General features: G+C 40.5%; 1 protein-coding gene across 4 annotated transcripts in view; it reads right to left on the bottom strand.

Moving 5' to 3' along the window:
- CRYBG2 (crystallin beta-gamma domain containing 2) overlaps window positions 1-14,681 on the bottom strand; it is a 386,970-nt gene that overhangs the window by 37,920 nt on the left and 334,369 nt on the right. For all 4 annotated transcript variants that reach the window (XM_077295719.1, XM_077295720.1, XM_077295723.1 and 1 more), the window contains 5 exons: window positions 12,506-12,624; window positions 7,874-8,039; window positions 7,609-7,748; window positions 7,362-7,488; window positions 7,230-7,265 (listed from right to left, as the gene is read on the bottom strand). In XM_077295719.1, coding sequence (XP_077151834.1) covers window positions 7,230-7,265; window positions 7,362-7,488; window positions 7,609-7,748; window positions 7,874-8,039; window positions 12,506-12,624 — 588 coding nt within the window. The remainder of the gene's footprint in view (window positions 1-7,229; window positions 7,266-7,361; window positions 7,489-7,608; window positions 7,749-7,873; window positions 8,040-12,505; window positions 12,625-14,681) is intronic.

The following is a 14,681-nucleotide window of genomic DNA, read 5'->3' as shown; positions in this document are numbered from 1 at the left end:
TTCATAATCCTATTGCACATACTGTCCACCTACTTTTGGACCACCCTATATATATATATATATATATATATATATATATATATATATATATATATATATATATATATATATATATATATATACAGTCATGGCCAAAAGTATTCACACCCCTGCAATTCTGTCAGATAATACTCAGTTTCTTCCTGAAAATGATTGCAAACACAAATTCTTTGGTATTATTATCTTAATTTAATTGGTCTTAAATGAAAAAATGCAAAAAGAATTGTTCTAACACCAAATTGGATATAATTCCACACCAAACATAAAAAGGGGGTGGACAAAAGTATTGGCACTGTTTGAAAAATCATGTGATGCTTCTCTAATTTGTGTAATTAACAGCACCTGTAACTTACCTGTGGCACCTAACAGGTGTTGGCAATAACTAAATCACACTTGCAGCCAGTTGACATGGATTAAAGTTGACTCAACCTCTGTCCTGTGTCCTTGTGTGTACCACATTGAGCATGGAGAAAAGAAAGAAGACCAAAGAACTGTCTGAGGACTTGAGAAACCAAATTGTGAGGAAGCATGAGCAATGTCAAGGCTACAAGTCCATCTCCAAATACCTGAATGTTCCTGTGTCTACCGTGCGCAGTGTCATCAATAAGTTTAAAGCCCATGGCACTGTGGCTAACCTCCCAAGATGTGGACGGAAAAGAAAAATTGACAAGAGATTTCAACACAAGATTGTGCGGATGTTGGATAAAGAACCTCGACTAACATCCAAACAAGTTCAAGCTGCCCTGCAGTCCGAGGGTACAACAGTGTCAACCCTTACTATCCGTTGGTGTCTGAATGAAAAGGGACTGCATGGTAGGAGACCCAGGAAGACCCCACTTCTTAACCCGAGACATAAAAAAGCCAGGCTGGAGTTTGCCAAAATTTACCTGAAAAAGCCTAAAACGTTTTGGAAGAATGTTCTCTGGTCAGATGAGACAAAAGTAGAGCTTTTTGGGCAAAGGCATCAACATAGAGTTTACGGGAGAAAAAAGAGGCATTCAAAGAAAAGAACACGGTCCCTACAGTCAAACATGGCGGAGGTTCCCTGATGTTTTGGGGTGGCTTTGCTGCCTCTGGCACTGGACTGCTTGACCGTGTGCATGGCATTATGAAGTCTGAAGACTACCAACAAATTTTGCAGCATAATGTAGGGCCCAGTGTGAGAAAGCTGGGTCTCCGTCAGAGGTCATGGGTCTTCCAGCAGGACAATGACCCAAAACACATTTCAAAAAGCACTAGAAAATGGTTTGAGAGAAAGCACTGGAGACTTCCAAGGTGGCCAGCAATGAGTCCAGATCTGAATCCCATAGAACACCTGTGGAGAGATCTAAAAATGGCAGTTTGTAGAAGGCACCCTTCAAATATCAGGGACCTGGAGCAGTTTGCCAAAGAAGAATGGTCTAAAATTCCAGCAGAGCATTGTAAGAGACTCATGGATGGTTACCGGAAGCGGTTGGTTGCAGTTATTTAGGCTAAAGGTTGTGCAACCAAGTATTAGGCTTAGGGTACCAATACTTTTGTCTGGCCCCTTTTTGGAGTTTTGTGTGAAATGATCAATGTTTTGCTTTTTGCTTCATTCTCTTTTGTGTTTTTTCATTTAAGACAAATTAAATGAAGATAATAATAACAAAGAATTTGTGTTTGCAATCATTTTCAGGAAGAAACTGAGTATTATCTGACAGAATTGCAGGGGTATGAATACTTTTGGCCATGACTGTATATTTATACAGTTATATGAAAAAGTTTGGGCACCCCTATTAATCTTAAGCTTAATGTTTTATAAAAATTGTTTTTTTTTGCAACAGCTATTTCAGTTTCATATATCTAATAACTGTTGGACACAGTAATGTTTCTGCCTTGAAATGAGGTTTATTGTACTAACGGAAAATGTGCAATCTGCATTCAAACAAAATTTGACAGGTGCATAAGTATGGGCACCTCATCAGAAAAGTGACATTAATATTTAGTAGATCCTCCTTTTGCAAAAATAACAGCCTCTAGTCGCTTCCTGTAGCTTTTAATGAGTTCCTGGATCCTGGATGAAGGTATTTTTGACCATTCCTCTTTACAAAACAATTCCAGTTCAGTTAAGTTTGATGGTCGCCGAGCATGGACAGCCCTCTTCAAATGATCCCATAGATGTTCAATGATATTCAGGTCTGGGGACTGGGATGGCCATTCCAGAACAGTGTAATTGCTCCTCTGCATGAATGCCTGAGTAGATTTGGAGCGGTGTTTTGGATCATTGTCTTGCTGAAAGATCCATCCCCTGTGTAACTTCAACTTGTCACTGATTCATGAACATTATTGTCAAGAATCTGCTGATACTGAGAGGAATCCATGCGTCCATCAACTTTAACAAGATTCCCGGTGCTGGCATTGGCCACACAGCCCCAAAGCTTGATGGAACCTCTACCAAATTTTACTGTGGGTAGCAAGTGTTTTTCTTGGAATGCTGTGTTTTTTGGCCGCCATGCATTACGCCTTTTTTTATGACCAAACAACTCAATCTTGGTTTCATCAGTCCACAGGACCTTCTTCCAAAAAGAAATTGGCTTCTCCAAATGTGCTTTTGCATACCTCAGCCGACTCTGTTTGTGGCGTGCTTGCAGAAACGGCTTCTTTCGCATCACTCTCCCATACAGCTTCTCCTTGTGCAAAGTGCGTTGTATAGTTGACCGATGCACCGGCGCACCATCTGCAGCAAGTTGATGCTGCAGCTCTCTGGAGGTGGTCTGAGGATTGTCCTTGACTGATCTCACCATTCTTCTTCTCTGCCTTTCTGATGTTTTTCTTGGCCGGCCACTTCTGGCCTTAACAAGAACTGTACCTGTGTTCTTCCATTTCCTTACTATGTTCCTCACAGTGGAAATTGACAGGTTAAATCTCTGAGACAGCTTTTTGTATCCTTCCCTTGAACAACTATGTTGAATAATCTTTGTTTTCAGATCATTTGACAGTTGTTTTGAAGAGCCCATGATGCTACTCTTCAGAGGAGATTCAAACAGGAGAACAACTTGCAAGTGGCCACTTTAAGTAGCTTTTCTCATGATTGCATACACCTGGCTATGAAGTTCAAAGCTCAATGAAGTTACAAAACAAAAAAAGTGCTTTAGTAAGTCAGTAAAAAGTAGGTAGGAGTATTTAAAACAAGAAAATGATAAGGGTGCCCATACTTATGCACCTGTCAAATTTTGTTTGAATGCAGACTGCACATTTTCCGTTAGTACAATAAACCTCATTTCAAGGCAGAAACATTACTGTGTCCAACAGTTATTAGATATATGAAACTGAAATAGCTGTTGCAAAAAAAACCAATTTTTATAAAACATTAAGCTTAAGATTAATAGGGGTGCCCAAACTTTTTCATATAACTGTATGTATGTATATCTGTCAGATATGGGTTGCAACGCAGTTCCCACGTCAGATAGCTTAGGTGGCTGCGCCCTAGCATCATACGAAAATAAGGTAATCAATAACGGCGGTCTCATTTGGCTTGAATTTACCCATAAGATTCCCTACCCTTTAGAGCTGACAGCCCTGTCCTTTCTTTTCAGAGAATAACCCCACACAATTTCTTTTTTCTAACCTACTATAAGTGTTCACTTCAATACACTAACTATCCCTTCCGTATAACAGGATGCATTAACAGTATTTTCTTGTTCAGATGCAGACATACCAGGGACTATCCCCACCGATACCCTAATACACTATTTAATATAGTATGGTACGTCCCATACACTTTCATGATCTCTATCTCAAAATCTATTTCTTTCTGAAAACTGGGCACTATTAGACTGCATTGTGCTGCATTATCATACAGCCAGCATTTAACGTTGAAGCTATATTCTTATGACCATTACTGTATATATTATGTATATACTTCTGTTATTTATGTGTTATTTTGCTTTCTGTTTTTTGAATTTCACTTCCAATTGTTGTAGTCACTGATGAAGGTCAAACGTGACCGAAACTTTTGTTAAGCGTACTAAAATAAATCATCACATCATTAGGTTGAGTGAAAGATTTCATCCATTAAGCATAAACCTATTGCAATACCTCACCATACATGAATTGCAGATAAGAACGATATTATTATGACAATAGAATCTATTTGAATTGGCCCTGAAAAAAGAGATTAGTTTAATTTAGCAGCATCAAGGACTGTTATTTCATCAACCTTACTGGAGAATATAGTGGAGCGTTTCGCAGTTACTCAGCCTGATATGGAGGAGACCTGGATCTTCAGTACTTACTGTACAAACTCTACTATCCCAGCTGCAAAATCCTGTATGCAATGTGATAACTCCCTATGTAAAGACCACCTGACAGCCCACAAGAAAGCACTGGATCATATAGTAATAAAACCCATTGGCTCTATTGGTTTCAAAAAATTTTCTCTCAACTAGAAGTTGGATCCACAGAAACGCATTTTTTCCCATTGCTAAGGAGTGGGTCTCCCAAACTGGTAAAGCGTATGCACTAAGTGCAAGGGATTCCAAAAATTAGGAGAAGGCACTCCAATACCCCTTTGAAGAGCTGTAGCGGAGGGCCTCAAAAGCATTTGTTTTCATATTATTAAGATATCCTAAACTGGTAATGCCCATGCACTAAGTGCTTGGGCTGGAAAACATTTACTCCTAAGAGGTGTACATATACAGGTACTTCTCACAAAATTAGAATATCATCAAAAAGTTAATTTATTTCACTTCTTCAATACAAGACTTGAAACTCATATATTATATAGTCATTACAAACAGAGTGATCTATTTCAAGTGTTTATTTCTGTTAATGTTGATGATTATGGCTTACAGCCAATGAAAACCCAAAAGTCAATAGCTCAGTACATTAGAATACTTTATAACTCAACTTTCCATTAATATGATTTGATGCAGCACTGTGTGAACTGACAGCTTCTTTAGCAATGACCTTTTGTGGCTTACCCTCCTTGTGCAGTGATTCAAGGACTGCCTTCTGGACATCTGTCAAGTCAGTAGTCTTCCCCATGATTGTGGAGCCTACTGAAACAGACTAAGAGACCTTTTTAAACACTTAGGAAGCCTTTGCAGGTGTTTATTGTTAATTATTATAATTTACTGAGATAATGACTTTTGTGTTTTCATTGGCTGTGAGTCATAATCATTACATTAACAGAAATAAACATTTGAAATAGATCACTCTGTTTGTAATGACTCAATATAATATATGAGTTTCACTTTTTGTATTGAAGAACTGAAATAAATTAACATTTTGATGATTTTTTAATTTTGTGAGAAGCACCTGTTGTTAGAATCAGTTTTGTTTCAACCATCCGCCATCTTGTTGTGGTTTTCTGGCTGCTGGTCTTTTTCCCCTGGTGCTGGGTTGCCTTAGGTCAGGTGATTGTATCACCCTTTATTACCCAACACCTGCCTCCTATTCCTTGCTGGACAACAGTGTTAATCCGCTAGAGTTCTGGCTAGGTGCTTTGATAGCTTTCTGTGTTTGATATTGTGCAGTTCTGGGATCTTTGGTTCTGCTATCTTTAGTTTCTGTTTTCAGTTGGTTTCTGCAGCCGTCTCTGTGTTTTCTATTAGGAGGTGACCTGTTTTTATACTCAGTCCTTAGATCTTTCAGGGACCTCCTTCCCCCTATCTATAGGTCTTCGCTGAGATTAACCTAGGATCGCCGGTGGGTCTATTCGCAAGGAATGGGTCACCCACTCCATCGTAGGGTATCAGCCTAGTCTCAGTGCAGGGTCAGTTTTCCCCCTTGTATCCTAGTTCTGTGTTGAAGTTCAGTAACATCTGTATTTATTAAACCTGGTAGGCCTCTAAAAATTGTTAATCATAAACATCCTTAAAAATGTATAGCGAGGGTAGCATGATCATGCTGTTGATATGGTGGTGGAGGAGGAGGACGACACAAAAAAGAGATTATGAAGCATATACCTATGTTTGGGTGAAAAGGAGTGCATGTGAATGGGCCAGAAAAAAACAAAAATAAACCACCGAATTTGACTGTATGTTCCACTGTCGTTATCCAGTGGTGTACAGAAGTCTGGCCCAATCCAGTCTTTGTTCATTTTGATAAGAGTCACCCTGTCAGCATTTTCAGTTGATACGCGGATGCTAATTTGATGTGTCTTTCTGACAGGTCATATACATATTTAACAGTTTACTATACTGCTCTCTTCTAGTTTACCATCCACACAGGCGTCGGGTAGGTCTCCTCATTTCCTCCCTTCTTTTCCTTTTACTCCATCCCTCATTTTCCCTTAGTATTAGATTGCTTACATCTCATGCTGATGATCTATGTTGACTGGTAATACTGGTGATATTACTGCATATGTCCATGTTTTCCTAAAATATGACCAATTAGTTTGATGTAAATACTTCAATTATTTCATTTATGTATTTATATTTCTTTTGTTTGTAGTGACTGAGGAAGGTCAATTTGACTGAAACGTTTCGTTTACTACATTGTTTCGACTGCATTAAAATATCTTCATCAGTTGAGTGCCAAGTTTATTTATTACTTATTGATGGTTTGAGAACCTAATTGGGCATCGACTACAGTAGCGCTTACGGTTTTTTCTTAAAAACAAAATGTCTTGATCTCCTCACATGAAAATAGCAGTTAGGATTAGTACAGTTTCATTAAATTAATGACTTGTGTAAAGTAAACACTGGCTGACCAATGTGTGACATTGAACAATACCTGACCATCTCAATGCACTACCAATGAGTGAAAATAAATAGTGTCGGACCTACAAAATGCACTGCTAATGTCTTAGATAAACTATTCTCAACCTAATTCAACTCCCCTGTTGTTTTCACATTTGCAATTGTGTATTTTTTCATGAACTTATGAACTTTTTTTTTCCGAATAGTCACTATTTTTTCAGACATAAAAATCTTTTTCCATTAAATAATTTGATCAAATCTCCATTTTTTCCAAAAATGTTTTATGTTTTCACATATGTCTTGCATTGGTGGCCTACACCGTGCATTTTCATGTTTGTATGGTGGAAGCAAAGCTGAACTTTGGGAGCAGCACAAAATGTGTTTTTTTACGCACAACTATTCCCAGGAGGCGATAGGTCATTGTTGAATTTAATTGTCAAAGGAAAATATTTGAAAAGCTATTTCATGTATCACAAGCTTTATCTTTGTGAAGATAATTATAGTATACCAAACCTCTGATCTCACCTTGGGTTCATTAGGCTTTTCCACGGCGGGCCCTCCCTACAAATGCAGAAAACAAACATTGCAACAGTATAGTCAGAGTAAAATATAAATATGAAATGAGTTGAAAAGGAAAAAAAGAATAAAATAACTCACAATACGTGCAGGTTGCAAGGAGCATAAATGTGAGTCATGCCCATTCCAGGCTTTTCTGTTAGGATATCCTCCAGGTTCCAAAATATAAGGATCGCCTTCAAAAAATGGTTTACTGTATACCAGCCAGCTGTGGGAAACCGTATATTTTCGCTTTAACTTACACAGTAAATCTATGAATCACTTAACCTAGCTAATTATCTCTATGATCATATACCATCATTTACCAGCTTAATCCCTGATCACTTACAGTCCACTGTGCACTATGATAGATTCCGTTTTGGTTGGTTGTCCATTAACACATGAATCAGCAGTGGCCCCCAAAATTGTAATTTTATTACCTTCTCCATTTTCATCCATAAATAGACTTATTCGTGGGACTTGGAAATCCTTAACATGGAAGAAAGCAGACATAATGACAAACTGTCAAAGTGAAATTAATTTCTTCTTCTTTGTATGAACTTGACTTGTTTTTCGCAAATCAAAGACAATTTTTGTCATTCCCTTTCACTTACCCGAACGATATGACGCAATGATCCAATCCATGATTTGGGTTTCTGAGTATCTTCTGGGTTTTCAGCTGATTTGTGTTGAATTTCCCATGGGCAAGACAGATCTGTATCACCTTCTGAAAGCATGACACGTTTTCCTCTAAAATGTGGCTTCTCATACAAAAGCCATCTATGTAAAATACATATGTTAGTTAGTTTTGAACTGTCAGTAAAAGTCCTTTCACAAAATATATCCCAGTTTTTTTGTTTCAAGCCTTAACCCCTTAATGACAGAGCCAAATTTTTGAAATCTGACCAGTGTCATTTTATGTACTGTAGTAATAACTCTGGAATGCTTATACATATCCCATTGATTTTTTTTTCGTGACACATTATACGATATGATAATGGTAAATTTAGATTGATATGTTTAGGGTTTATTTATAAACAAAATATCAGAAATTTGACAAAAATGTTAAAAAAATTGCAATTTTCAAATTTTGAATGATTATCCCTTTAATCCAGATAGTCATACCACAGCAAAACTTTAATAAATAACATGTCCTCATGTCTACTTTACATCAGCACCATTTGTAAAATGTTGTTTTATTTTGTAATAAGCAATTTTTCCTTTTTTCAAGGAAATTTACAAAAGTTATTATTTTAGGGACCTATTTTTAACATGACTTTGCGGGTTTTATGTATTGGAAACCCCCAAACGTGATACAATTTTAAAAACGACACCCCTCAATGTGCAGTCAGATAGTTTATTAACCCTTCGGGTGCTTTTCAGGAATGAATGCAAAGTGACGTGACAGGAATGAAAAAAATTATTTACCACCTAAATATTTCTAACTTATGAACAGGCCGCTTTAGTCGGTAGACTCTAAGGATACTGTCACACAGTGGCACTTTTGTCGCTACGACGGTACGATCCGTGACGTTCCAGCGATATCCATACGATATCGCTGTGTCTGACACGCAGCAGCGATCAGGGACCCTGCTGAGAATCGTACGTCGTAGCAGATCGTTTGGGACTTTCTTTCATCGCTGGATCTCCCGCTGTCATCGCTGGATCGTTGTGTGTGACAGCGATCCAGCGATGCGTTCGCTTGTAACCAGGGTAAACATCGGGTTACTAAGCGCAGGGCCACGCTTAGTAACCCGATGTTTACCGTGGTTACCAGCGTAAAAGTAAAAAAAACCAAACACTACATACTTACATTCCGGTGTCTGTCCCCCGGCGTTCTGCTTCTCTGCACTGTGAGCGCCGGCCAGCCGGAAAGCGAGCACAGTGTTGACGTCACCGCTGTGCTTTCCGGCTGGCACAGACACAGTGGAGAGAAGCAGAACGCCGGGGGACAGACACCGGAATGTATGTAGTGTTTGTTTTTTTTTTACTTTTACGCTGGTAACCACGGTAAACATCGGGTTACTAAGCGCGGCCCTGCGCTTAGTAACCCGATGTTTACCCTGGTTACCCGGGGCCTTCGGCATCGTTGGTCGCTGGAGAGCTGACTGTGTGACAGCTCCCCAGCGACCACACAACCACTTACCAACGATCACGGCCAGGTCGTATCGCTGGTCGTGATCGTTGGTAAATCGTTTAGTGTGACAGTACCCTTAGGTCATTGAACTGCCATAGCAAACAGCAGAACCACACAATCAAGATCTCAGGGTGTGGATGGGGTGAAAAAGGGAGCCCCCATAATCTGTTAACTATCTAGGTGCTGTAGTCACTATTGACAGCAGCATTGAAGGAGTTAAACGGCCATGGTCGGTGCCAACACTGAGTATGACTGATGCAGCAAGTTGTCAGCTATAGTGTACAGCTGATAGCTGATGTATTGTCATGGCAGGGGCATGCTAGTCTCTTATATCGCAGGTCAGTTTTAAGTTGCATTGGTGGTCACTAAGGGATTAAAGGGCTTCTCAGAGAAATATAATAAAATAAATAATACACATTTAAATATTAAACATTTTTCCAAATATCTTTATTTAGCAATAAGGCATGTTTTATCTATTGTACTGTCAGGATTTTAAAGATGACAACTGCAGTAAATTACAACCCAACCTAGATTTCAGAAGACATGCAGCAAGACTGGCTGGGTGAAGAACATCTGCCCGTGACAGAGGTCACATCAGAGCAGCGCCCTGTCAGGCATCTGTGAACACACAATCCTCTGTTCAGTCAACCTGACAGGACACTGCACAGGAAGGACTAAAGGAGAAGATAAATCTCTTTGTTTAGCTGATTGAGAATGAACGTCCTCCTCAGTCAGTGTGACAGTTTTTAGTGCTTCTGTCCCTCATACTGTGTGTCTTCTGAAATCTAGGACAGGCTGAACAATGAGATACCTGGCAGTTGCCATCTTTGAAATCCTGACAGAGCACAGTAGATAAAGAATACCTGATTACTAAATAAAAGGTGTTGAGAAATATGTTAAATATTTAAATGTTCACTATATATTGTATGTATTTTATTACATTTCTCTGAAAACATCTTTGAGGGGTCCTTTCACCGATTTTTTTTAGCTGTACTGGACATACAAAGTAATAGCTGCGGCTGAACGAAATAAAAAAAAAGAGAGACCCACTCTAAGCTAAGGTGCTTATAATTGATCAGCATGAAGCAGGGAGAAGAACACGTAAAATCTCTGCTAACTTTTAAGTCCATGAGGATGTTAGATTCCAAATGATTTGATTGCTAATATCTCCGCTATGTATAGGTGAAGCAAAAAAAAAATCTCAGCTGTGCAGCCACTATTACATTGTGTGTCCAGTTGAACGTGAAAAATTATAGCTTCAGTAGCGTGCAAGTTTTAATTTCTTACTCACAAACATAAACCAATATATAGTGCATATACAGGGTTTCCAAAAGAAGCTTCATTAATTAAGAGAAATGTTTTCTGTAAAGTTAAGATATCCAAAGCACCAAGAATCTGACAAAAAATGAAAATTAAACTATAACCAAGTTTTTACCACCTAGTCTGAGATTAAGTCTGAGATTGAGTCCCTGATTACAGCGATGTGTCACTTAAGGTACCTTCACACTAAGCGACTTTGCAGCGAGAACGACGACGATCCGTGACGTTGCAGCGTCCTGGATAGCGATCTCGTTGTGTTTGACACGCAGCAGCGATCTGGATCCCGCTGTGATATCGCTGGTCGGAGCTAGAAGTCCAGAACTTTATTTCGTCGCTGATCACCTGCTGTCTATCGCTGGACCGGCGTGTGTGACGCCGATCCAGCGATGTGTTCACTTGTAACCAGGGTAAATATCGGGTTACTAAGCGCAGGGCCGCGCTTAGTAACCCGATATTTACCCTGGTTACCATTGTAAAAGTTAAAAAAAAAACACTACATACTCACATTCTGATGTCTGTCACGTCCCCCGGCGTCCACAGGGTTACGCGCTGCTGCTCAGAGCTTCCTGCACTGACTGTGTCAGCGCCGTCCGTAAAGCAGAGCACAGCGGTGACGTCACCGCTGTGCTCTGCTTTACTGCAGGCGCTGACACATACAGTGCAGGAAGCTCTGAGCAGCAGCGCGTAACCCTGTGGACGCCGGGGGACGTGACAGACATCAGAATGTGAGTATGTACTGTTTTTTTTTTTTACTTTTACAATGGTAACCAGGGTAAATATCGGGTTACTAAGCGCGGCCCTGCGCTTAGTAACCCAATGTTTACCCTGGTTACCCGGGTGCTGCAGGGGGACTTCGGCATCGTTGAAGACAGTTTCAACGATGCCGAAGTCGTTCCCCTGATCATTGGTCACTGGAGAGAGCTGTCTGTGTGACAGCTCCCCAGCGACCACACAACGACTTACCAACGATCACAGCGAGGTCGTATTGCTGGTCGTGATCGTTGGTAAGTTGTTTAGTGTAACGGTACCTTTACTGGGTTGCTTGTTGTAGTATTGATCAAATCACTGTTTTATCAGCAGGAGATTATCACTAGAGAACTAGTAAACCTGCTGCCATGTAGTCCTTCATATTCTTGAGGTCTGCATAACTCGCTCCCTCCACTGATTGGCAGCTGTCTGCCTATGCAGAGCATGCACAGAAATATGCCTATGTAGTGGTTGAGTGGGGCTATACAGAGCTCAGCATTCAGAGAACTACAGCAGATAAATTAATGATTTTATCAAAACAACAGCAAGTTGTAAAGTAAGTGACACATTGCTGAAATCATGGAAGAGGCTAAAATAGTTGAAAACCTCTTTAAGAATGAAAGCAGCATTTTAAAAAGTTTTAAATTGGCGGCTGTCACTTTTGATTTTGAGGTGCTGATTGGTTGCCATAGCACTCAGGGGCCTGCAATGTGAAAACTCCTACGAGGCCCAGCTTATCTGATAAGAGGCGCTCATAGGTTCAAGTACCATTAAAAAACATTTTTTAAAACTTCTAATATATAATTTTTTTAAAATTTGTAAAAATAAAAGTTTAAATCACCCCCCTTTTCTCTAAATGTAAATAGCAAAATGTAAAACATATTAAAACGTAGAAAACTTAATATTTTTTGTTTTGTTGCCTGCATAATTGACTGATTTACTAAAAGATAAAGATATTTACCCTATAAAGATGTATGCCCACATGGGTAAAAAAACAAACTTGACATGTCAAACGATTTTTTTTTTAACAAATGTTACTTACCCTCCTCGAATAATCCGAACAGAGATCGTTCCTTGCAACTCCCAGTTACACATGTTACCCACATCACTAAAGATCTCATATACGTGGCCCTTGAAACCGGGCTCTGAAAATAGCATGATCTGATGATAAAGAAATGCAAGAGGGAAGATACATTACTTTTGTATCTATCCAATAATATTGCCGTGGTCCTTACTCCACATTAAATGCTATCCAAAAAATACCTTCAACTTTCATGAAAAACAGGATTTTTACAACTCTCATCTTTTTACTAATATTTTAGGACTCATTTTTGTTACAGATAGCTAAACATTTTATTTCTCTTTCATCTGACAGAGATTGGAACAATAATATATAGTACTAGATGGTGGCCCGATTCTAATGCATCGGGTATTCTAGAATATGTATGCGTAGTGTATAGCACAGCCCACGCAGTACATTGCACAGCCACGCAGTACATTGTGCAGCCCACGCAGTATATTGCGCAGCCCGCGCAGTACATTGCGCAGCCCACGCAGTACATTGCGCAGCCAACGCAGTACATTGCGCAGCCAACGCAGTACATTGCGCAGCCAACGCAGTACATTGCGCAGCCCACGCAGTACAATGCGCAGCCAACGCAGTACATTGCGCAGCCCACCCAGTACATTGCGCAGCCCACGCAGTACATTGCGCAGCCCACGCAGTACATTGCGCAGCCCAAGTAATACATTGCGCAGCCCACGTAGTACATTGCGCAGCCCAAGTAGTACATTGCGCAGCCCACGCAGTACATTGCGCAGCCCACGTTGTACATTGCGCAGCCCACGTAGTACATTGTGCAGCCCACGTAGTACATTGCGCAGCCCACGTTGTACATTGCGCAGCCCACGTAGTACATTGCGCAGCCCACGTTGTACATTGCGCAGCCCACGTTATACATTGCGCTGCCCACGTTGTACATTGCGCAGCCCACGTTGTATATTGCGCAGCCCACGTTGTATATTGCTCAGCCCACGTAGTATATAGCACAGCCCACGTAGTATATTGCCCAGCCACGTAGTATATAGCACAGCCCATGTAGTATATTGCGCAGCCACGTAGTATATTGCCCAGCCCATGTAGTATATTGCCCAGCCACGTAGTATATAGCACAGCCCATGTAGTATATTGCCCAGCCACGTAGTATATAGTACAGCCCATGTAGTATATTGCCCAGCCACGTAGTATATTGCCCAGCCCATGTAGTATATTGCCCAGCCCACGTAGTATACAGCAATGTGGGCATCATATCCCTGTTAAAAAAAAATAAAAAATAGTTATATACTGACCTTCCGGAGCCCCCGGATCCAATCGAAGTGGTTCCCGACGCCGCTCATGCGCTCCGGTCTTTAGCGTGCATTCCGGTCTCGCGAGATGATGACGTAGCGGTCTCGCGAGACCGCTACGTCATCATCTCGCGAGATCGCAGCATGGACCGGTTACTGGAGCGTCGCGAGCGGGAAAGGCCTGTTGTCGATCCGGGGGCCGACGGACGGTGAGTATATAACGATTTTTAATTTTTTTTATTATTTTTAACGTTAGATCGTTTTACTATTCATGCTGCATAGGGAGCATGAACAGTAAAAAGTTGGTCACACAGGGTTAATATCGGCGGTAACAGAGTGCATTACACCGCGGCATAACGCGGTCCGTTACCGCTGCCATTAACCCTGTGTGAGGGCAGACTGGAGGGGAGTACGGAGCGGGCACTGACTGCGGGGAGGAAGGAGTGGCCATTTTTCCGCCGGACTGTGCCCGTCGCTGATTGGTCGTGGCTGTTTTGCCACGACCAATAAGCGACTTGGGTTCCATGACAGACAGAGGCCACGACCAATGAATATCCATGACAGAAAGAAAGAAAGACAGACAGAAAGACGGAAGTGACCCTTAGACAATTATATAGTAGATGATTTGGAGCATATGATATAAGATTATCTCAGCGCAGGAACATTTTTTAAGCACATCCATTTGTGGAGTTTATTTTTATTCCAAGATCTGTTGATTAAAAACTTTTGTTAATGGTACAATCCTTTTAAAGAGATCTGTCAGAAGTCTAATGCTGCCAAACCATGGGCAGAATAACAGAGACAGTATGACACACGTGTTATCAGTGTTCTTCACAAACAGCACTTTGAGGGTATACAAAGGTCCAATCCAA

The sequence above is a fragment of the Ranitomeya variabilis genome, chromosome 3 (assembly GCF_051348905.1).
Source record: "Ranitomeya variabilis isolate aRanVar5 chromosome 3, aRanVar5.hap1, whole genome shotgun sequence".
NCBI lineage: Eukaryota > Metazoa > Chordata > Amphibia > Anura > Dendrobatidae > Ranitomeya > Ranitomeya variabilis.
This window is presented reverse-complemented; position numbering and strand designations above follow the sequence as displayed.